Source organism: Xiphias gladius, chromosome 23 (genome assembly GCF_016859285.1).
Source record: "Xiphias gladius isolate SHS-SW01 ecotype Sanya breed wild chromosome 23, ASM1685928v1, whole genome shotgun sequence".
NCBI lineage: Eukaryota > Metazoa > Chordata > Actinopteri > Istiophoriformes > Xiphiidae > Xiphias > Xiphias gladius.
Genome location: NC_053422.1, coordinates 12554006 through 12578874, shown reverse-complemented (window position 1 = coordinate 12578874; position 24869 = coordinate 12554006). Strand labels below are relative to the sequence as shown.

Here is a 24869-nt window from a genome sequence, read left to right as displayed (position 1 = left end):
GACAGTACTTACCTAGTCGCAGGCGGTCACGGGGAAACTCCCATTTACTGCTGTCATACTGAAGAAGATCATTCTGCTCCTCGAGAGGACACTCATCAGGGTCGATGATGATAGATGGACCCATCTTATAGTGTGCTGGTTGCTGAAGGTATGAGAGGACAAGCATGAATTTCATTATTATCATAAAGAAGTTTTGGAAAATGACAACCACGGAACAACTCAGATTTTTGAACTTCCGATAAACGTGTCGTTTATCGGAAATAGTGAAAATGTTGACATGAAATTCTTGTTCTATGCATATACTTGATTACACTGAAGGCACAAAAATGTTTCCTCACTTTTTTTGTCACACAAGCACATTATGTTCCTTATGAGGCCATAACTTACACAGAAGCATTTCCCAACTGTCAAGAAATGTGGAAATCATAAACACTAAAACGCTAAATTTATCCTTCCCTAAACTGAATTTCAAAATAGGCATGAGTCAGTTGCTTCCTTAAAGTCACTGGAGCTAAATTAGTAGATACTAAGAACATGAAACAAATACTCATCTCATGTGGTTTCTAGTGGAAAAAAAGTAATGTAAAGCCTTACCTTCCTTAGCTTGCGGATGAAGAGGATAAGCATGAGCCAGAGGAAAGTGGCTGCAGCTCCCGTACACACCAGAATTATTACCTCAACATTTGGCTTCCCTTCATCCCCTGGAAAAAGAAGTACTGTTGTCAACTACCAGACCTCTTCGGCCAAAAACAGAAAACAGTGTACTTTTCATGATCTAATAAGCTGTCATATTATGTTGGCAGGGGTTTGTAGAGTACTGTGATCAAAAGAAAACAGTCTGTTGCAAAATTACAAATCGTGAACCTTGTTTTCGACTGAGGATGCCGAGACTTTTCTCTCACATAAATTTTTGGTTTATTTGTTTCTTCCTAAATTTTCTCTGAGAGATTGTATACCAGAAGGAAGTGAAGGCACACTTGGGTGTTTATGTCTGGTTTGTTTGGGACATGCATACCACACTTTTTCCTAGTGAGTTTTCTTCCAAACCGTGTTTTTCTAACCATCCATGTCGACACTCGGAAAGCTCATATCCTTTGAATCTCCATAAAGTTTCTATAGCTCTTATTTCATGTGATCCTTGACTAAACAGCCAAAGCGCAAGATGAATACAGCCTGTCGCTGGAATATGTTTGTGGTGAAGATGGAATCAATAATAATAACTCTGAAGTTGAACATCATGAGAAAAGTTCAGCTTAATAAGAATCTGTTTAAGTGCCTAGATGTGGACAAAGTGGTTGCACGATATCTCTCCTGCATTGCCATTCCCACTTTAACGTCAACATGCAATTCATTTTACATGTAAAAGGTACACGGGTACTAACACATTAAGAGACAGGCCTTCTACTCCAATTTTCTACTGTGTGTTTCCAGTCCCTTGGCTGTTGTATCAGTCAGTTTCTTTGCACTCATTAGTGGACATCTTAATGCTTCACAGAGATCCTGTCCTCAAGGTAAGGACCCTCAGCCAGAGCCTTGATTATAAAACCCAAGAAGGAATTCACTTGGCCTTCCTGGCAGCCACAGAGTTTCTGTCAGGGGACATGAACCTAAACCTAAGAGCTATTTGTAGTGGTGAGAAGATGTTTTTATTGGACGTAAGCACACACAACTTCACATTCTGAAACGGTGTAGTAAATGCAGAAGGTTGGAGTGTTAATCTTCTTTCATGGTTAGGTAATTAACATCTGAAGGTGTCTGCATGACTTACCGATCACTGTAACAACGGCACTTGTTTTCGCGATGCCCTCAACATTGATGGCTCTACACTCGTATAGACCCTCGTCATCTTTCTTCACCCTCTCGATGGTCAGAACCCCGTCCTCTCCCAGTGTGATACCTGCAACACACAAACTCTCAGTCAAACTACTACCATGAAGCTTAAAAAAGTGTTGCATCTAACACTTAGAACTCCGTTTTTGTGCAGGTACATGCAGGCAGCAGTGAAAAATCAGGTGAAATGCTGGCAGGCACCTGAGCTTGTAAAAATTCACTTTCACTTTCACTGCAAATTTTTATATTTCTACTCAGGATTTTTCTATGGGCAAAACTTCTGACACCATTAGCTGGAAATAATATTTTCCATGTGAGCTCAAGTCATGAAATTATGCTAAAGGATATAGCATATTTATTTTCTCACAGTATTTGGAGTAGTGGCATTATTTTGTTCATGTAAATGTAAATATGGCTACATGAAAGCAACCTTTGTCAATAGACCATAATCATGTAAAAACATTCAGTTATAGTAGAGGTAATTGCAGGTGCCGCCTACTCACGCAAATTTCTTCTAAGGTAAATTTGTGGGAGTCACTACGCATTAACAGGAACTTTAGTGTCTTGGAAATGTAAATTCAGCTTAAGAAGGGGCATCATCTAGACTCTTGTTCACTTGTGCTTTTGGAATATATGCCTTCCAATGAAGAACCGTTTTTCTCGGAAGAAACGCTGACCTGGCCTCTGCAGCTTTCACAGGGAATGACAACTCTACATGCGGATCGTGTAGTCCCACTGATAATAAAATGTATGTATTCGGCCCTTCATCCAGTTTGCGTAGAGCTGTGCCAAAACTGCACTTCTGCCACTGGTCACCAAAATTGCAAAAAATTGTAATCATTTATTGTATGATGATCATAGCAAGATGGAATGCTAATCTCAGGTTACCTGGGCCTTCTTCTACTGGAACTTCATTTTTGTACCACTTGATGTAGGGACGAGGAACTCCCAGAGCATAGCAAGCCAGAATCAGGGTGCTGCTACTGTTCACATCCCGATTGGTCAGATTTTGACTCAGCCAGGGACGTTTTCTTGCTGCACCAAAGAAACAAGAAAAGAAGTTTGAATTAGAGATGCTGTCTCTCTATTACTGTCTTGCTTAGAGAGCGACTCATCAAGTGTTGCAAAATTATCGTCTGTGATCCTGTGTGTGTTCATTTATAGCAGCATGTCCAAAATGTGAAAATGTGAAATGGTGTTGCAATCAGTAACAGTTTATTAATTAACAATAGAAATGCAGTCAGCTTTTCATATCCTCCTCTAACTTACCTTCCACAACAAGTCCAGCGGTCTTGAGTTCAACCCTCTTGTGGAGCTTGCGTGCTTGGCACGTGTACCCTGCAGTGCTGTTTTGGGACACATTATGCAGATGGAGAGAAAGGGAAATGGAGTAGCGGCTGAGCTGGAGACTGGACACGTTGGAAGTGATTGTTTGATTTGTGGAATCCAACCACTGCAGGTCTGTGTAGAGGTAGCGAGTGGCACGACAGGTCAGAGTGACTTCATCGCCCTCGATGGCTGTCCGAGGCTCAGTGGTAATTTGTTCGGGTACATCTAGTGAGACAAAGTAGAGGAATGTAGTAAATTAGGATTCCAATGATGTTAACTCATCCTCAGTTCCAGATGTATATTCAATAATCAGATGGGGTCAATTAGAGTTACAAATCATGACTAAATAGCATTAAAAGGGATCTGTAAATCCCTTCATGCTATATCCTGCTGGCCTGAGATCCTATTTTGGACAATAGTTTTGGACACAGAGCTGCTCGTCACAAGGCCAGGAATGTCAAATTTGCAGTTATTTCCTGTTTCATCACTGTTAATTGGAAGCACGTTGCTGGTGGACAGCATTGCTGATGGCGCTCCTGCACTCCAATCCAGTTGGAGTGGAGCTGAGTCTGGGCCCCAGGGGAACCAAACCGTGCTTGTTTATTCAGATTGCTGGAAAGCATTCTGTGTTCAGTAAGAGAAGACAGCTGTTATTACAATTCTGTCGTTGTTTTTTAGCGGCGTTCCATCATTCTCCGTTTTCCTCACCTCTAGAAGAGAGCAGGACTCCTCTTGGGAATTCTCCTTCTCTGCGAGACAAGGTTTTGGTACTTGGCATCCCCTCAATTATGTGTTAACCCAAATCCACCGCTCTCCGAGACCAATAACTCATCCTTCGAGAGATGTGATTCATTCAACATTTAAGGATGTGTGATTCACTTTTTTTGCAAAGTGAGTGTGCAGAGTGAACTACGTTTGTGTGCAGTGACACCTCACTCCCAATTTTATTACATAACTGTCTCGATGGATATTCATTTTGGGAACATTTGGAAATGCTCAGATGCACATAAAAAAAAAGTAAATTATCATAGCAGAAGACTCAGAGAGAAAGAGGAATGACCCGCTGGCACTGGAGCAGGAATGCAGTTATTCATAGCTGTTTTTAAACAAGTGCCATTATAGCGCTCCATATGGCTCAGGACATATTTGCCTCTCTTCCGCCCTGAAGCCGTTCAGCTACAGTGGAGGATGGTTTCAATTAATGCCCCCCTCTGGTCTCTTTATTGCACAATACAATCTGCACATTCCTTCCCCGTTCTTGCAATTCATTACAACGTGTTCTGTTTGTGTAGATTGTCTGAAAGAATGCAGTGCACGGTATAATGCACTTTGCAATTACAATAAAACTCAGTATAGTATCTCTGCATGCACTTTCAGCTGCTAAGATTTAAATGCAGATGTTTCATCTGTTGTATTCTGGTAACCCACTTACCATCAACATAGAAAGGGATCATCATTTTGCTGAGGTCATCCTCGTTCTGGGCCACACAGTAGTAGTTTCCTGACACGCTAGCCTCTCCAATCACCAGTGTACTCACAGTCTAAGTGGGATCAATGGGGCAAATGTTACTGATTATTCAAAGCAGAATAAAACATATTACGATAAAAAACAAATGCTTGATATCACAACTAGGGTTTCCGATGTAACTTAAACTGTTAGTGTGATTTATCCATGGTCACCATCAGAGCATTGAGTTGCTGTTAACAGGCGAGTAAGAGGTCTGGACCAAGCCTGGTCTGTTTTTTTACCCTCCAGTGCGTCACATTAATGAAAGGATACATCCGGAGTTTTAAAACCCACCGAGTCTCCTTCAGACCTGCACTATAGATCTAGTGCTGGTGCTCCATGTCCATTTCCTGGAAAGCACTTCTATTGCCACACTCAATTTTGTCATCACGCTGGTGCAACATTTTAATGGCTTAAATAGACGAAATAATAAGTGAGACTTGGGTGGGGGCCAGACTGCGTAGGGTTCTGTTCAGTGTTCATAGTGACATCTGTTTTTTGGGGGCAGTCAGCTACATCAAAGAGAATGAATGATGTGGGTGTATTGTCTGGGTGTATGCTGGCCTAAACTTCCTGGGCTTGCAGGAACTATTGTGTTGATTCTCAGGCACACAGCTGTAGCCATGAAACAGTTTAAGCGTCCATGTACTTACAATGTTCACCATTCAAACAGGGGGTAAAAGAATACGTTTTTAAAAAGTTATATCAAATTATCCAATTCATGCTGCTATGACATTTGTCAAAAACTGATGGAGTGACCTAATGGTTTTATGTTACAACTATTACTCACAATGATGTAACCCAAGCTCGAAAACAGTCATTTAAATGGTTGTGGTTAGTCCTTGAGAGGTGACCTGACCAGACGCACTGTGACCTCTGTTGCCATGTCTTCCCCCTGTGTTTTCCTTATATTATGACCCCGGCCAGTCTCCCTCTCTACTGGGCCTTCTGGGGAGCCACTCAGAGGCCCAGCCCTGACTACATTCTTATTCACAGGCCAACACGATTTATGTGGGGTGACAGAGAGGAATTCACTTTCAACAAATCCCTCTTCTTTTAAACTGCAGCTTGTTATCATTGACCCTTAGTCTTAACCCTCATAAAGCACCAGCGTTTGGCCACGGGTACTTGTAAATAAGTGCTTCCTCCCTACTTATGTCAGAGACATATTAGAACTGATGCCCTGTGAAAATGGCCAAATTTACAATAACTTGGTGAGCAAAGAATTGGTAGGATTTTAAGTTTCCTTCTATACTTAATGAGAAAGCAGAAGTCAATAAATCACCCAAATATTCACCAGAAATGCAGGTTAAAACAATAAAAAGAAAGGTTTGGATTAGGAGTGACCACTGAATTTTACTCCTGCAGAAAATTTGTATGTCGATAAATTTGTGCCCTAATTTGACCTAGCCTGCTGTAATGGTTTTTTTTTAACCTAATCCTAAAGGCTGACTTTCACAAGGCAATGGAGGCCTGCTCTTAATTATGTTTGTGGTGAACTGTTTTAGTAACAGGCTCCTACAGGACATTTGCAGCTATAGTTTCCCCTATATGTGGCATGTTTTGGGTTTTCATGGAAATATGTGTTTGATGTTTCTTAAGAAAAACTGATGGAATGGTATTTTCCACAATGATGCCAGAGTATTGATTTTGCACAAATGAAAAATTAGAGAAAATTAGTGTAAAATGTGTGACAAATAATATTTCTATCTGCTTAAATACACTGCTTTTGTGATCACATCTTGCTTCTATAATCACATTATGCACAATTACAGTAATTTATGCTTAAATAGCAAAAGCACAATTCCTGCTGTTTTTCAATGTGTGTGGCGGCTTATCTGCACATGTTTTGGTTTAGCATAGATTCTAGAAAGGTTTGTTGTCATCCCTCTGTACATGCATGGTGTAAGGAATACAGCTTTAGTACTGCTTATAAGGCTTAGCTCCATGAGTCTGTCTGTGTCTTTGGCCCAGGATGAAGCTGCATCTACTAAAATTACAAGTGTTCTTCATATGAATAAACTGTGAAATGGAGGATATATTTCACTTCAGTTGGGGGAAATGAACTGTGTCAGTTATGGGTGCACAATTTCAGAAGTGGTAGGAATTCTCTGGTAGAGATCTTGCTTCTTATAGGGAAGCCTTTGTAGTAACAGAAAACCAACAAAGTTATGCTAGTATGTAAGCTCTATGTTGCAAATGTACAGTATTTATCAACAGAGCATCTTCCTTTTCACATGTACAACATCGTATGCATGAAACCACGAGATTTTCCCGTATTTTCCTGGTTGCTTAGTCCAAGATAAATCATGTCTTTTTAAGTGCAGCAATGAAAAACAAAACTGATTTCTTCAAAGGGGACTGCTGAAGGCCTTAAGTCATATGACTTCAGTCAAAACTAATGCAGACAAAATGAATCATTTTCAGTGAAGAGAAGTACTGCATCACTGCCAATAGGAGGAAAATTGTGAGGATTTATGGATTTCAGATGTTAAATCTAACTTTTCAAGGTCACGGGAGATTTGTACTTGAATCTGACCTAGCTATTGGTTATTCTGTGGATCTCTACACATCCTCTTGTTCACATCTTGTTGTCATATAAATCCTACAGTTGAGTTGGTCAATGCTATTTGTGAACCATATTTCACGGTGAACAAATTATGCTACAAGTGCATCCATTGTTTAAATAACGTGTGGAAACAATAAACAGTAAGTTAAACCACATACCTTGTTTTTTCCTTTAACAAGTTCAGGCTTGGAGCTTATGCTCTTAATCCAGTTGTGGGAGTAATTTCCCCTGTCATTAGTGCTGACCGGGACTGGCTCAGTGTCAGCAATGCTACTGCAAGACAGAAAAAAGCAATAAAACTGACCATCTAGTCATGCTACCAGTATGTGTAAAAACAGATGCACAAGTGTTGGACTTTAAAAAAGACAACAAAGACGAAAAAAGCAAACTTTATGTTGTTTTAATTGGGAACCCTGGTGTCACACTAAAATGCATCCTGCTCACATCACATGATTATAATATGCAATTTGCTAGCTTATTGTCAATGCTTTAATCCTGAAAGGCTGATGATATTTTTAAGAGTTCTCTGAGACTGATCTGGGTCTAGACCAGGTTGTCCGGGTTGTGAAACCTAGAGAAAGCATTTGACTTCCACCCCCTAAACCTTCACCGCCCGTGGTAGGGAACAATCAGCCTGATGAGAGGAGAGGCAGAGGAGGAAACAGCAACAGCGACAGGAAGGGCTGTGCTATGCGTCACTTCGTACAGGAACCTCCCCCCTCCCTCACGTTCTGGCCAGAGGAGATAAGGCTGATCCTAAGACCTTGGCGGTCAACAAGGGACAGCTGATAACCTCTTGATAAAGACACCCCCATATTTCTGCTTCCTACACTATCAGCCTCATTCCCCATCCAACATAGCAAGCTTCCCTCACCTCTAAACCCTCCCCAGACCTCACATTTCCCCTCCTCTCCAAACTCCCAAAGATTTAGATTAGATATGATCTTGAAGGGCTACATCTTGGATTTACAGTGACAGGTACTTTACAGGGTCAGGGCTGTATAAAACAAACATTTTGCACAATTGGCCTCCCACCAGGCTATAACTGTTCCTCTGTCTCATTAGCTGCCTGCCACTGCCCAGCCACTGTTCCTAGTGCCAGCCTTGATTATCTTTAGCCCTGCAGAATGAGTAGCTTTGACCCAACTAACACTGTGCTATAATTTATCATGAAACTGCCAAGTACGAGAGGGTTTTTGGGATAACACCATGTAACGTGTAACATAATTTAAGCCTCTTTTAAACAGTATATTGCTGTTAAATAGACCCCTAATTATGTTGGCTTTGCTTGTTTAAACCGAACCATCAAAGCTGTCATTATGCCACCTCCCTGTGTGATTTTATAGCATACTGCCGTTCCAGAATCAAAGGCATGACATGTAAGTCAACAGCATCGACGTTTGTTCTGCCATGCCGGATCTCCGTTTTACTCAGACGTCGATCCGGCTCTGTGATCTGACTGAACAACGATGCCCCCTCCATTCTGTATTCGTACCTTTTATAAAGAGGTGAAATAAAAGAAAAACATTCCTGCATTGAATAGGCTGTATGAAGGGGGCCACAGTCTCTTTCAGTCCACAATGATGTTTTTGTTAATGGTGTTGAGGTCTGATAACCCAAGGGTAATGACCCATTGTTTTCCTGATCTTACGACTTGCAGGTCTCCCGCTGTCATTGACGAGCCAGGATCTCGGGGAATGTTCATCTTGTTTGTGGGTTCACTACCAGGCCGGTATTCGTGCACAGTCACTCATACACTCAGTTCTGTCCGGCTTGGGGAATCTGAAAATAATATTTCTCCCTCATGTTTCCTCTTTAACTTACAGTACCACTGACCACAAACGAGAGGGCAGGTCTTGAAGGCAGCGTTTCTTTGATTCTTGTTTCATTTTCTGGGCCCAAGTCAAATCAGTCAACTTAAATCTGCTTTATAGTGGGATTCCCAGGCCAGAGTGGTGGCTCTGAATGCTACAGTTATCTGCTGTCAAGTCTGTGATGATGTTTGTCTTTGTATTTGCTGTGGAATAACTGTGGAACTTGTGCAAATGCTGTGGAGTTCTAAAAAAACACAACTACATATTTACAAAAGTAGCATTTTTTACCATCTTTGTTTAGCCTGACAGATATTAAACATACAAACTGCATAAACAGTTTTCTGGACAAAGATAAACTTCGAGAGTTAAGTCTAAGCAGAATCAAATCTTTCAGTCTCCTGTAAACTGGCAGTTAAAACTGAACATACAGTCCATCACTGGTAACTTGGTGAAACACCACACTCAATGCAGGATCACCAAATAGTAGCTAGTGGCATGTAATTGATTTTGAATCAGGTTATGTTGGGTATTCATGCCTGATTTGGTCTTATTACACATTTAATTATTCAAAGCATTAAAAAGGTTTAGAGATACTAGACATATGTTATATAACACAAAATGTTCTGTATATAAAACATTTTTATCATGAAGTCGTGCTTAAAATCAGGAAAAGTTTGCCTTTGATATGCTTTTAATTATTCAAGATTGAAGGAAATTAACAAACCATTACTGCAGAAAATCTAGTTTAAGCATTTTTTTTGCATGAAACACAGTAAGATGGTGACTCACTTTTTAAGCGTAAGGTTTGAGTGACACGGCTGCCAGTGCCAAGTGATGGTTGGCAAGGGCAACCCGTAAGCAGTGCAGGTTAGCTGATGCTGTTTGCCAAACATGTAGGGCTGCACGTCCACAGTGGCAAGCTCCTCCTCTGAAATAATTGGCTTCACTGGGAGAGAGAAGTGGATATAAACACACAGAAGTACACAGACACGCACAAAATACAGGGAGAGAGAGAGAGAAAGAGAGAGAGAGAGACAACAGTTTAGATCAGCCATCCACCATCCCATCCCAGCCCACTGTGGAATCTCATAATGTCTTTATAATGAGGGATGACAGTCTTGATGGATTGCCTTGACAAAGGTGCCACTGCCAGCGCCACCAGCAACTGCGTATGAGAAGAATGGCAGGATGATTGGCTAGCCTGGGGCTGTAGGTCAAAGAACAACCCCACTGTGGCCATTGCCCAGGTCAGTGAATCAACCATGTGCACTGTAATTAACAACAGACAAAGATCCATGTGCCACCTCAGGAGGTAGCCCACATCATGTAGCCATTCTCTCCATATGGAACAGTTGAAAAAGTCAACCGACACGCAGTGACATCGCTTGGCAAAGGACAAAAGTCTGCATCCCACCCCACACACACAAACACACACTCACGTATAACTCATTCATAATCTTTAGCACTGTGACAGCTCTGAACAACTGATGTACAAAGTTTAAAATAGTTCCCTAATTGATACCAGGAATCTCTCTCCACTTTGTTTGTTTTTGTTTATGTTCTATTTTTTTCATTCCAATAAATCTAAGTTTTGTGAACCAAGACAGTAAAGGACAAAAAATAAAACATATACAAGCCAGAAGGAGGCGGATTTATCCACTTTTTGACATACTATGGAGAATCCTTGATAATGTTTAAAGAATGCAATGAAGATAACTCTGGCCAATGCTGCACCACCCTCCCCAATGGTAAGCTTCAAGCCACTGATACACACTTTTCTGTTCTCTGTAAATGTTTTACCTAACATGCTAAAACATTTATAACTTTGTGTTAACAGTTATACATGCTCTTTACAAAGTCATAATAGCAATGAATTACATGCTCAGTCCTTGTTTTCCTCAAGCTGCATACATACGGCATAGAACACGTTGCTTATATGAGTTGCACTGTATATACACACGGTAAGGATGCAAATAAATGCTGGGGGGGGGTCCTGGAACCTCTGGGGTCTGCGTGCAGAATAGAGCCCAGGCCATTTACACACTGCGCCAAGCCCCTTCAAAAGAGCCCCAATAATCAACAACAGCTGCCCCTGCTACGTCAATCCAGCCCTGGAATCAACAAGCCCCCAAATTCCTCTCATACTACAGCTGCTACCTGCCGTCTAGTGAACTGGACTGAGAGTAGCTATAGTGCTAGGGCAGCCTCAGTCCACAGCCAAGGCATTACTTCATTTCCTCAAGATCAGAAGTCATTATCAGATTTATGGCAACGGCTTACCATTAACTACCAGGGTGTAGCTCAGATTCTTGTACAGGCCCTTCACTTGGTTGCCCAGGCTTATGGTGAAGACCCCAGCATGCTTCTGCTGCACATCTGCGATGATCAATCTGAAATCAGAGATCTTGTAACAGGTGGAATTCTTCTCGATACGGACCCCATCCTTAAACCTGAAAATAGGAAGCATAATTACTCTGCAGAAACAACAACCATAAATGAAAAGAAAACAGTTTACTTATAAAATTAAAAATCAGGGTTTCGCACAGTGCGTTATATGGGGGTTGCTGCTGCACTCAATCCATAATATACAGTTTTTATTGTGACTGTAAACTATAACTTACCATGCTAACATGTCTGGTGGGGGCAGAGCGTTTACCTTGGGCTCAAACACAAGCTTTTTTTCACCTTCTTTGACGGTCACTTTACTAGGCCGGTCATGCCTATAGGAGACATTGAGGAATGGATGCTCTGCAACAAAAGATAACCACAGTGATACGGTAATTTAGATGTTAAAATTATTTCTTTTTTGACATAATTTAGCTGTATTTTTATACTTTGTAATAAACATTTAGAGCTCATGGAAGTCCAATTTTGAATACATTATTTGATTTTTAATCCATCCAAAGCATGCTCACCATAGACATGGACTTTTGCTGTGGCATTCTTGTGTTTCGTGGGTTCAATCTCAGCTTTGCAGCGGTACACCCCCTTATCCTCTATGGTAATGTTTGGCAACACTAAAGCCTTGCTCATCACAAGGACCCTAGCGGGTTTGTCTTTGGTTTTGTTTGTATAATGTCGATTTTCCTGAAGACACAAGGAGTACAATAAACTCCACTGCTACAATCTGTGAAGGTTCTTTTTTACATACAGTAGTGCAGTGTTAACAGTAAATCCTGAACTTACTCTCTTCCTGGGAAAATCCCATGTGAAGTTTATTCTTCCATTATAGGTGGTCTCACCAGTGCAGTTGAGGACGAGGGTGTCGCCAACCAACAGTCTGACATGGTTTGGGGTGATTTTGACATTATTAAGAACAAGAGCTGTAAAATGGAGACAAAAGACAAAGGAATACTGTGAAATGGAGACACCTCTTCATTAGCAATGGTCTAAAGTTTTCAATGAGCAGGTTTGCCAGAAAGACAACAGACTCACTCTGTCTCTTAGGGATGTACATTGACGTGAACTCACTACCGTTGACAATGGTGCTACAGGTGAGTGTACTGTACATAGTGTAGGGACCATATGGAATCTTGAATCCCACCTTTGGATCCCATACCTTTTCCTTAGCAATCTTGTCTGATAAAGGCGGGAGCTGCAATCAAGAGAGAAGAGCAGAGAGGTTTTGTCAGTACCCATAGATATTTGGTGACACTCGTGATGTTCGTTAAAGATCACTGAGCCAGAAGTGTAATTTACTCAACTTAATTTAACATGTAACTCATGCTCTGCTGGGCTCAGCTGGGGACAGACATCTGTGACAAGGACTAATTAGTTTTTATTGTTTGTGGAGTGTAACCTCTGCAATCATTTATGCAATGGAGCACAAAACATTGCACTCCGAAAAGGATGTACGTGCCTTCTGCTGTTTGTTCTTATGCCAGAAGGTGGGCTGGGAGAAGGGGCAAGGGAAGGGAAGGAAGGAAAGGGAGCAGGAAGGAGGAGTGCCATAGATTTTCGAATAGCAGGAAGGTCACTCGACCACTATCTGTTCCATCTCAGTCAGATGTGTTTGTCCACAGTAGGCACTGTGACATATGCCTGTATATCAATCACAAATATGACAAAAAGCACACTCCTTTGTGGTTGTCATGGCAACTTTGTCAAATGGCTTTTACGCTGTTGTCTTTTTTGACCATAATCGGGTCCTTAAGTTTTACAGAAACTTAAGGACCCTCAGCACCCCTCCACTGACATCTCCCACTTAATTCTGGGATCAAATGTTATAATCCTCACAAGTTACCTGTTGTTTTCTGAGACTGGACACAGTCTGTATTGTTTTTCTACTGCATTTCCTGATGTTTGTAAGAGAAGAGGTACTAAATTTAGTCTCTGAGTCTATTCTGAGAAGAACACTCTTGGAGCACCTTCCTGCTCTCACAGGAAGCAGACAGGAGGACTCCATTCGCCATCCCTGATCTTCCCTCAAACAAGCCAATGTCCCCAGTCTGTCTCTATGTGCTAGAGTGATTTAATACACAAGGGGTGTGAGAACCAGTGAGCACAGAGTGGAATTTTTTTTTTTTTTTTTCAGAATATGACAATTAAGGATACCCTGCTGTGGTATTGATAACAATCTTGATGATCAATCTTTATCTTAATAGCAATCAGATGCATAAATAGCAGTATATCACATAATGTGTGATATACTTTAAGGTTCATGTCCAACAAGGTCTGTGGAAGACATACAGTGATTTACTATATACTATGTACTATATACAGTACAACATCTTAATCTACAAGTGGAAGGCATGAGCAGAAGGTGTGAAATGATTGTCTTTGTGAGTCCTTACCCCTGTCAGGGTTACAACAATATCGGGAGAGGACGTCCGGCAGGGGATTGTGAGGCTAGTCTCATGCCTGTAGATGCCCAGGATGTAAGGTGTCTGATAATATGGCTCCACAAAAGGTTGCTTGGGATCTGAGGAAAAAAAAATCTGTGAGATCTAAAATATGGGTCAAACAGAAACTGCATTTCAAAGCAGATGTGGCCCCGTACATTTTGTCCTTTGGGTTAATGATGTTTTGTAGCAAATTTACCGCTGTTGTTAAACGAGGGTGAAAAAACTGTTATGTCAGAGAAGTGCAACTAAATCAGGGCAATGTCAGAGAGATTGCTTAGAGATTACTTAATTTTAAGTGAATGAGCAAAAATAGAGCAATCAGGCTATAGTTGTATGTTCCTACTGGGCTGCAAGGCATTACACAACCACTGTGGGAACTACACACCTACACAAATAGCCTGCAATTGGTGTGAGGTCAAGCAGTAGTGGTATGATAAAGGAACTATTATTTGAAAAGCAAGCATGGAAAATGATCTAATAAACAGCTGAGCGGCTTTGAAAAGAGAGTGTTAGACTAAACACACGCAGGCTGCCTGAAGGTTAGGCGATTTGAGAGCATATTCACAAGAGCAACAAGAGAAGGAACAAACTGAACCCAGTGTTACTTTGGTCTTCATCGTCTAAAACTATTTCAAATCCTTGAGACCAATATTTCGTAATTTTATCCTTATCTAATGTCTTTATAGCAACTGCTTTAAAGTCTAAAAAACATACACATCTAGGTGAAATGAGCCAACTTGTTCTTCATATGTTGGCTAGCACCATCTCCATTTGAATATTAGTGTAACTGTAACTGGTGCCATCTGACGCTTTAGAGGAGACTTAGGAAACAGTAGCCAGAGCAGGAAATCACTGTCAATGACCAGGGCTTCCCGTGCAATCATGAGTACCCTTCCACCTCCAGAAGAAACCATAGTACCAAAGAAATCACTTCCTCTTTTGGTCTCACTCTCTCTGTGAACGAGAACTATGACACTTCAGTCTGAATGCCATTAAATACAAGTCAGCATCCTGCATTTAAAGGAAAACTGTAGTCATACATAGTGCATACCATTTCATAATCCAAAAAAAAAAGATTTATCTTAATTTTTTTTTACTTTCGTTTTTTCTTCTGTTCTCGCTAATTCATTCTTTTCTCTTGCAAAAGTGGATGTTTTCAAGTTCTTGAATCTTTAGAAAATATGAGATTGCTAATTGACCATTTCATTCGATCCACTAAGTGCCAGTGTCTGTGAGCTCATTTCAACACTGAGAATCACCCTGTGAAAACCTTCTTTTATCAGGAGTCTTCCATGACTTTCGCAAAAATAAACACAGTTAAATCATGGATCCAAGAAAAACAATTCGGTTCAAAAGGAAAGAAGCCTAATGGGTGCTACAGTTTATAGAACAGCTTTTTGCATTTCTAAACAACATTACATTCAGTTTTTCTCATGCTGGAAAATTACGTACATTCAGTGGACTTGGAGGGGATAATTTGAGTGTCATAAATCTAACAAGAGACTGCACGGGTTTCTGCTCGCTTGTTCCCACATATTCATCCACTGTATTTAATAGAGAAAGGACTGATAATCTGAGCTTGTCAGTGGCAGTATCCCATGCGAAGAGCGCTTTGCAGGTCTCACCTTTGACATAGACATAGGTCGAGCTGATGCGTTCTGAACCATAACTGAAGTATTTGCAGCTGTAACTCCCTGTGTCATTGGCACTCAAGTGTGTGACTGTCAGTTTGCTGCAGTATGAGTGAGAGTGATGTCCGGAATCACACCGCTCCACCTTCACCCCCTCTGATGAAACGGATCGTCGGGGATCGGCAAGTGTCCAGTGCAGCGAGCCATGACCTCTGAGGGAAGACAGAGCGGGACAGTATTAGATGAACTGGAAGACATCGTCACTTAAATCAGTCCAGTCAGCTTCAGGTGTGATAATAGCTGGTAAAGAAAATGTACTATTAAATATGTTGGATTTGACACGATACTGTGGATCTGTTCTCTGTAAACAAAGCACTGCATAACTTGGATCTATTTTGAGGAAAAGTGTCACAATGACCTTACAAGCTTTTTAGTTCAGGGTGGCAGCAGCTGCTTCTCCCTTTGGGACTTTTTGGCTTGATGTTCATTTTCATCAAGTTTATTTTGAGTTAATCTTGAGTCATCCGATAACTCTAACTTTCACATGGGAACATATTTCTCTTGAATGATGTGCTCGGTTAACACATTCTTTCCACGCAGCATCCATTTTAAAACTCTCATCAAAGAGATCCCAGAGGAACATCAAACATGTTTTGCATACCACTGCCTTTGCCCTCAGAATTTTGGGTCAAGCACCCTCCAGCTCTCCAGTGACAGAAAACAACACAGCACTGTATGGGTCAGGCATTTTAGCATATGGCCTTGTAGGGAAGCATTACATTAGATAGACACGAGTTCCTAAACATTCCTTGCGGGCCTACAAAATGATGCAAGACTCACTAAATTCTTAACAAATGTGAATGCAGCACACTTGGGTCCCACCACCCCTAAAGGAAACTGAAAAACACAGTTTGTCACACAGACTGATAAATTTGGACCACCACCACTGGTTCCTGTTAAGGATTGTCCCAGCTTCTTTGTAGCCAGCAAGTGTCCCGAGGCCCATGCATGTCCCGTTTATGTTCCCCTTGACCTTTCTGTCATGCAATGAGACCAGGGTCTAAACTTTATGGCTGCAGTGACAGTTCAGAAACAGACCCTTTTCCTCCTGACTGACCTCTGATAACTGACCAGGAAAGGGCAACAAAAACTGGAGTCATAAAGTTCTTTGATTGTTGCAAATGTCTACATGACAGGATACTTAACTTTCTCACATTAATCAGGAATTTATATTATTAACCACTGGCTATATTGTATTCAAATGTTGTATTGGTTGCCATTGCCATTGATAAAAATCAATGTGTTACATACCTGCATATGAGGATTAATAAATCATCCTGATGAAGAATGATGGGATTCTCTGAGGGCAGAATCTTAGGCAAGTGCTCTCTCTCCAAATGCCCTGTTGAACACACAGAAACAAAGAGACACACATGCAGAGCAATTAGGGACAAAGTCCATCTAACCTGCAAATTTACAGCATCTCTTTAACAGTGTTCATCAGTCACTACTGCAATGAACAATAGAATGGAAAAGATTGTTCACAATTCCCATGAATCACTTCAGCACTGTAAATAAATGTGGGTTCACTTTGTGCTCATCTACTCCTGCCTCTTATGCAAGCGATTGTCCTCATGTGAGAGCACCGGGGGTGTTTCCGGTGCTGGGAGGGCAGGTTGCTGAATGGATAGTGGCCTGGGATGAGCAGAAAGAAAGAAAGAAAGAGAGAGAAAGTGGAATAGAGGGAGGAAGGGGACAATAACGGGAGCAGCTGTACCACTTTTCCAGAGAGGTCAGAGTCACTGAGAACTGAGGCAGACCCTGATGAGTGTCTTTGCATGCATTTCCTGTAAATCTACCGCTCGGCCTCCTTTTGTGGGTTCTCCCTTCCTCTCTTTTTGTATTTTTTTCATTTACCATTGACCTTGCACTCTAAATGCTATTTTTACATTATCGGGGGGAAAATAGGAGGTTGAGATGTTTGATTCAAAGGTGGCCCCTATTTGGTGTACAGCCAGCTCTGTCTGTTGAGAGGTCCCTCTAACAGCGTTCAACATAGGAAACACTGTGATTCTCCCTGGTGTCCAAAAGGTGTCACGGTCCCATATGTGATTTCCTTCTTTTCACTGTGGTCCCAGTGAAAGCTGCACAGCTTGTCACTGTAGTCAGAAAACAAGTTTATTAAGTCAACCCTCCCGATATGACAGTCTTCAGGGAAACCTTTATTTGTAGCATAGAATGAAGAAAGACAATCGAGTTACACAACAGTGTACTATCAGGCTGATGTGCTGACACATGAACCAGCTGACGGACACACATGCAGGCACACGCACAAGGAAATGCACCTGAATTTACAAATGCAAACACACACACACACACACACACACACACACACACACACACACACACACACACACACACACACACACACACACACACACACACACACTTGCCTAGTATTTGTCTATTATTCGGAGCAGCTGTTGTGCTAAGAATGAGCTGACACTGTGAGTGTTGGCAGTGGCACTCAATATTGACTTCCTCACAAAAATATTATAACATCATTGTTTTATTGTCCAAGGTTATGCAGAGGGGGAGGATTGTGGCTCACACTCTTTCATGTTGTTTTACCACGTGCTTCGAGGTTCTTGACCTAGATAAACAATCACACAATCACGATTCACAGGTTAAAACTATCTAGTGTCCGTTTCTCTGTAGGTGTCAAACAAATTTCTAATTGCCATTTTCTTTCCTCACACCTAGAAACTGACAGCAACTTCATGCAACTGAATTGCAGCAAATGAGGACTTATAATGAATTCAATAATGAATCGAATAGAATTTGACCCCTGGGACCAGTTAAATACAAATGGCAAAATAAAAAGTACAATGTATAATGTTGCAAAACTGATTACTGCATGTTCAACATGTCGTTTCTTTGACCCGTGTGCTGATACAAATGCTGGTATTTGCTTGCACACATAACAACAATAACAACAACTGAAAACATCATCCTGACCTTGAGTTGCACTGGCAGGGAGCTCATCTCTTAAAACTGGCCAATTTTTCTTCTATTCTCCTCAGTAACTCACTACAGATGGATGAATCAGCAGGGGCCCCCAATAGCCCACTAAAAGAGAAAAAAAAAACATGCCACGGTTGTCTCTCTACACCCACACCCTCAAAACTAGCACTTGCCCCAGCGCCTGCCCAACGCTGACCTCAGCAAGCGTCCCAACACCCCTAACCCCCCGCAACAGCTGTGTGCTGCATTCCTCCAGCAGATCGCCTAAAAAATGCCAGAAATTGCGCTTATTGCGTTGGTTCAAAGGGCCCTGAAGCTGGTTCTCATTAAGAAGCACTAAAAAGAGGACAGGCATGGAACAAACAGAGTGAGGGAGAGAGAGGCCGAGTGACTTGTGGTTCAGTTTCTCAGTCAACTGACGAGGGGGTCTAGAGCCGGTGACACAGCATCAGACTGATTATTGACACAGAGCCAAGTTAACTAAGATTAGACCAAGATCACATTTGTATGTCCTTGTCCTCCCTTGCCATCGATGAAGGGAAGTGGCACAGGACATAGTGTTTGGAAAACATTTGTGGTACTGTAGATTCACTACCAGTCAGGAAATAAAGACTAAAAATTCAAACAGTGTTGGATTCCAGGATCAACTCTACACTATTCTGAAATGTTTGTGGATCAGAAAATGCTATTTAAATATTTAGTCTAAAAGAACAGCCGAACAATGAAAAAAAAAACTGAAAGAGTTTTTCAATTAATCCAAGCCGGAGGTTCAGCAATGCAAATGAAATTGTTGACCCTAGACTATCCTGCTTATCCTTCATCAAATGTTTTTTTAAGGATATAGGGTCATGAAAATGCGTTGTTATTTATAATCAGAAAAAATTGCATGAATTTGGTGTATTACAATTTAACACGGTGAAGGATATTCAGATATTCTGAGCACAACTATGGTGAGATAAACTGTGAAAAGAAGTCCTTCAAAGTGAGGTTCTCTTGTTAGTTGCTCCATTACTATTATACTTCTTATTGGGGTCACTTTTTAATAGTTCTGGACTGATCTGCCGCCCTCTGCTTTGGTACTTTAATCCAATGACTACTGTACGGAGTTACCATTTTACAACAACGTTCCAGAACTGAAGGGTGAGGATACGACAAACTATTGAAGAGACAAGCAAGTAATATACGAACAGCCATAATAAAGCTGAGCGCAAATGTGAATAAAAAGGATATTACGAGTTGACGTAACTTGGCAAGATGTTACCAGCCTTGCTTTTGCGGCATGCTGCCAGTGGCTTATGTTTGATGTTGCGTAATAAAGACCACTATTACTGTATGAAATGACTGTACTATCAGTCAATTGAATGGGAAACTAAGTTACAGCCCTTCAAGTGCCGGGAATAATGTGCGGAATTCCCTTCCCTTTTGCAGAGAGTACACTTGATTTCCCTGTACTTCCCATCCCGTCATGATACAACGCAACTGTCTTGAGAGTTGGGAGAAGATTTTTCTTTTCTTTTTATTTTTTTTTTGTGGTGTTTTCAAGGCAAAAATAACAATAAAGCATGATGATCCCCTTTGTTTAACCTTGCCACTTCAGTCCTAAAACAAAATACGTGAAACGGGTGGAGAGGGAATTATTGTTTGACAAAAGAATGCAGGGTCACTGGAGGTGAGCCATCTCTGCTACACAAAGACCACAGCAACAGGAGCGAAACAGCGGCGAATGGTCACCAATCTGTAAGATAAGCTTCGCGTCCTGGTGCAAAAGGATAACACGCATTCTGTTGAGCCTGCAGATAGTCGAATGAGTATTATTAATGAAGCAAAACAAAACACTACACATAAACTGATGTGTATGTCTAACTGATAAGTTAAAAGTGACCATTCAAAGGGTATATGCCACTATTCTACCTGTTAAGGAATTGGACTGAAAAGCAAAGTTAGATGCTTCATATCCACTACCTCTGAGTTTAGCAAGTTAAAGAATTACACTGTTTCCCAGTGTCATGGTTTCATGGTGTGGCAATGCAGGAGTATCCTGCTGCATATCCTGCTGTGTTCTGTGCCAGGGACATTTCATGGTATGCTGCTTTTAAGTCGAAATTTTCAAGACAAACAAAGAGACAAATTCACAAATGGCTCAAAACTCTGGTGGCAGAATTACAACACCAAGTTGAAACCATTGACAAGGCTTGGAACTGCCTGCCAAAACAAGGAGTAGCTACCACTGCTCTAGCTGTGCTACATGTGTGCAGGCGTATTCTCTCACATAGAGCCCTTCTGAAACCCTTCCACTTTGCCAACTGCAAGGTTAAGACAACAGTTAGGGTGAGTGCCATTTTATTAGCCATATATTGGCCTTTGGAGATTTAGAGGCAAAATGCCCCAGACTCCTCTTAAAAAAGCAAAATAAAGGAACATCTGGCCGTGATGGGTGGCCACTCTAGGTTATATAAAGTTGAGTAGAGCCAACAAACAGGAATCTCATACAAGAGAGTCCTAAACAGTAAAACCAGAGGATTCCTGCTCCATAATGTATGATTAAGACTAGTAGGCGGACAGAAGCTCCACGAAATTGAGATCTCATGCAAGATTCAAAGAAAATATATTGCTAGCTCAGGGTGGATATGCCTAGTATGGACCAGATGCTATAATCATCCTATAAGAATACTTACACAAAGCAATTTGTAAAGTTAAATATTGCTGTGCAAGGGAATGACTTTTGTCTGCTCTGCTGGCAAGTCTCTCAATCCAGGTGTGTGTGTGTGTGTGTGTGTGTGTGTGTGTGGATGTGTTTTTCCTGTGCTGCCTGCGTGGACCCAGACGTACCGCCAGTGAGCAATGAGTCCCCAATGCGCTTGGCTGACCTCTCATCACTCCCATTTTACTCTTCACATTAAGTGCAGGAAAGTAAAAATGACTCCAAAACAGATTAGACACAACATAAACTCCCTATGTTTGATAGACAGCTTCAAAAGAAGCACCGTCCGCATTGCAGAAAAAGAAATGGTTGACTGATGCAATGTTGTAAAGACTAAGAGAGAGGAACTCAAACCATGATGAGTAAAAGAAAAAAGTTTTGATTTCACTCAGTTTGGCCTTTGCCCTAAAACGCCGCGGACTAAAACTACACACCTGTACAACACAAGAAATAAATTCAGTAAACTACCTAGATATAGCATGACATCTATGAAATTTACAGACACAGTTCACTGAATCAGTATCATTGCGTTAAATCCCTAGTGATATGTGGAAGACCTAGTCATTAACCATTACACAGACCTACTGAAAAAAATCTGCAATGCAAGCATCTGGTCACAATCGCTGCAAAAGGGTTCTCTCGCTCAGTCTCAGCCGTTATGCTTCATTTGAATTGGTGTCACAAAGCAACACACTTGGTATGTGCTCATTTTTGAATAAGAGGCTGCTGCAAGTTACATATTAACAAATTATCAGTGAGGCCAGACTATTTTTTAGACAGAGCAGTTTACTTTTTCCTCTCAATCACTCATGTGATTACAAAGACGAAGACTGTTAAAATGTGTCTCAGTAAAATGATCAAAGCTTCTATTAATGTCTCTCTCTTATTCTGACAATAGCTTCAGTATTGTGACACTGTGGCATCACTGACAGAATGCAACATGAATCTAAATTTCGATGGCTCATTATCCCCAATTATTATACGTTTACAGCTTTGTTTCATATTTACCAGAGTAAACCTGTTACACTCCTCAGCATAAACAGAGACAGCCTGATGCAGCATCAATAACTAATGGCTCTACCAGTCTGTAGCTCCTATGCAGAAACAATACCCTCCTTTCCTCCCTGCCATTGTCCTGTGGATGGAGTTTGACATGGCTCAACATGAGCACAAGGAGCTCCGGGAAGAAATCTTTGCTCAGGTAGCGTGTCACATTTCCGTGACCTTTACTAACCAGAACAATTCCAGGCTGCCTCTTGCCCCTACGTCCGCTTCCTCCATTGTGTCTTTCCCACGCTTTGTGCGTGGACAGTGAAGGAAATCTACTTCAAAACATCGTAGACAAAGCTCCATAGGCTGAAAATGTGTACGTGTGTGTGTGTGTGTGTTTGTGTGTATGTGCGTGGTTGGGGGAAGGGGGTGAATGTGAACAGTATTTCCTTTGTTTGGATGGGCTGTTTATTTGAAAATGATAAGGAAGGCTGACTGTGGATCTCAGTGGCACACTAGACCTGGCAGAAGGTGGAAGAACAGCCACCTTTTAAACACTTTCTTGTTTTTGTGGAGTGACACTGAGACAATGAAGCTGATTGTGCCGTCAGAACAAAAAACATGCATTCTCTTCGCAAAATGTTTAATCCTGTTCAAGACAATTGCTGGAATAAACGTTTGTCCCAATATATAGCAAAGACGCTTAAATGCAATATCTTCAGAATATCTAAGAAAAGAAATCCAAATCATCCGCATCAAAATTTCATGCATGAAATCAGTATTATATTTAAATATAAAGTGTGGACATCTCTTACAAGTAATTGTCAGAGTGAACACATTTTATTAACTTGTTAATAATCACCCGATTACAACGGGACAAGACTACCTCTGGTGGCTGAAATGATAAACTGCAGGTCCAATAACTGCCTCGAGCTGTTGACAAACAGTTTTCCTAAAACATGCAAATTGAATGTTCTACTTCCATATCCATACGCGATTTTAAAAAAAAGTTGGACCAAAGAAAAAGCGTATTATTATTATTATTACTGATATGAATAGAAAGAAGCCACTCTGTGTACTTCTCCCTCTAATAAGTGACAGCTGATTATGTCATATGTCTGTAAAAACAGTATGCATTCAGCCATTCATTGAAACCAAACGGTCAAACTGTGCGATGCTAAATTTCCGTCCTTTCATGCATAAGACTCTGCCACGCGTGAAAAATAAAACGTACGAGCATGAATGACTTCTTACCACTCGTGAGTGATGAACACAAGATGACAACGACCAATTTGAAGCTGTCGGATGGGGCCATCCTGCCGACTCCTCACCGGAATCCGAACCGCGTGTGAGAATAAAGTAATAAGGTCGCCGGCAGAGGCTTACAACTCCGGGTGACTGAAGAAAGTTTCTTCCCGAGGCGAGTGAATCAAAGAGTCTTATTTTTTTCTGTTCAAACGCGCGCTGTAAATCCACAAAACCCCTCAGGTGTACATGCAAAAAGCGGCAGCGATTCTCCTGTATCCCATGACGCGTTTTGCAGGGGAGCTCTCCTGCGCGGCTGCCCGGTCCAACTCCCGATCCCGCAATGAGGAGCCGGATGTGCCGCTGTATGCTCCGGGCAGGTGCTCTCGAGTGAAAAAAAAAAAAAAGAAAATAGAAAAAAAAAGTTATATGAATGAAATTTAAGGGATGGTGCAAAACAAAAGTTGGGCGAATGGTATTTTCAGTTTCTCACTGGTGTCTGGTATGGCCCACAAAAGCTAGATCAATCAGCCACTGCCCCGCATACGCGCCCGGGACACTTCTTCTCGCTTTCGCCTCTGTGCAACACTTACAGTCCATGCGTCAGGCACGTTTTATGGAGACACGGAGGAAGGATGCAACGTCACTTTTTTGGGGGGGACAGACTCCTTTCTACGGGCTAGGGAGAAGGAGATGACGAGAAATAATGATCAAGCTGTCACGGTGATCCTCCAACGCATTTTTCTCAGATCAGCATGTCGAGTAACTATTAGAGACTGTAAGGGGATGTCACAGTCGTACCATTAAATATGAAAAGTCACAGTGATTATATTTACTTCTAGCGGAGAACTCTCCAAAGTAATCACTCTACAGGCATCTAAAATAATCTGAAAGGGGTTTATCACAGCATTGTATCAATTACCGATATACAGCGGGTCTGATTAATATCAATACCAGGTTACTGATCTGTGGTCAGTGAATACGTTTTCTAAGCGACAATTTGAAGTTAAGTCAACTTTGTGTGTAACCCTTCCTTTGATAAAATCAATTTAATGGGTAACTGAGGTTAAAGGTAACAGCCGTCTCAAGAGGAAAAAGAATAAAAAGTAAATAATCATCATGATATCAGACTGAATCTATCTCCCCAAGTGTTTAGAGTAAATATTTGCTGGACTTATTTTTAACTTCAGAAACAGGATACACTGCTTTTTATATCAATGTAAATAATCCTCTTTTGTCCAGCAGGACCCTGCAGTGTGTGGATGTGCTGCAGACTGTTTTCTTTTATCACCACAACAATTACTTTGCTGCTGTAGGTCATAGTAGCAGGCATTGTAAATAAGAACATCCTGCCCTCACCTTTCCGCCCACGTAAGGACTGAAAA

The 24869-nt window shown here is 41.3% G+C and overlaps 1 protein-coding gene across 2 annotated transcripts in view; it reads right to left on the bottom strand.

Annotated features, from left to right (window-relative positions):
• The window catches only part of kdrl (kinase insert domain receptor like), a 45877-nt gene extending 21812 nt beyond the window's left edge, over positions 1 to 24065 (bottom strand). Inside the window, exons 1-18 of one of the 2 annotated variants that reach the window (XM_040119547.1) lie at positions 23978 to 24065; positions 23494 to 23869; positions 16836 to 16926; positions 15519 to 15736; positions 13843 to 13970; positions 12485 to 12644; positions 12236 to 12372; positions 11965 to 12136; positions 11671 to 11797; positions 11330 to 11499; positions 9839 to 9995; positions 7394 to 7508; positions 4592 to 4700; positions 3100 to 3384; positions 2719 to 2865; positions 1769 to 1897; positions 595 to 701; positions 13 to 142 (exon numbers count right to left, since the gene is read on the bottom strand). In XM_040119547.1, coding sequence (XP_039975481.1) covers positions 13 to 142; positions 595 to 701; positions 1769 to 1897; positions 2719 to 2865; positions 3100 to 3384; positions 4592 to 4700; positions 7394 to 7508; positions 9839 to 9995; positions 11330 to 11499; positions 11671 to 11797; positions 11965 to 12136; positions 12236 to 12372; positions 12485 to 12644; positions 13843 to 13970; positions 15519 to 15736; positions 16836 to 16926; positions 23494 to 23554 — 2443 coding nt within the window. In that variant the 5' untranslated portion in view covers positions 23555 to 23869; positions 23978 to 24065. Of the gene's footprint in view, positions 1 to 12; positions 143 to 594; positions 702 to 1768; positions 1898 to 2718; positions 2866 to 3099; positions 3385 to 4591; positions 4701 to 7393; positions 7509 to 9838; positions 9996 to 11329; positions 11500 to 11670; positions 11798 to 11964; positions 12137 to 12235; positions 12373 to 12484; positions 12645 to 13842; positions 13971 to 15518; positions 15737 to 16835; positions 16927 to 23493; positions 23870 to 23977 lie in introns of those variants that run through there. The other variant, XM_040119548.1, reaches the window with a different exon arrangement.
• Positions 24066 to 24869: the final 804 nt, after the last annotated feature.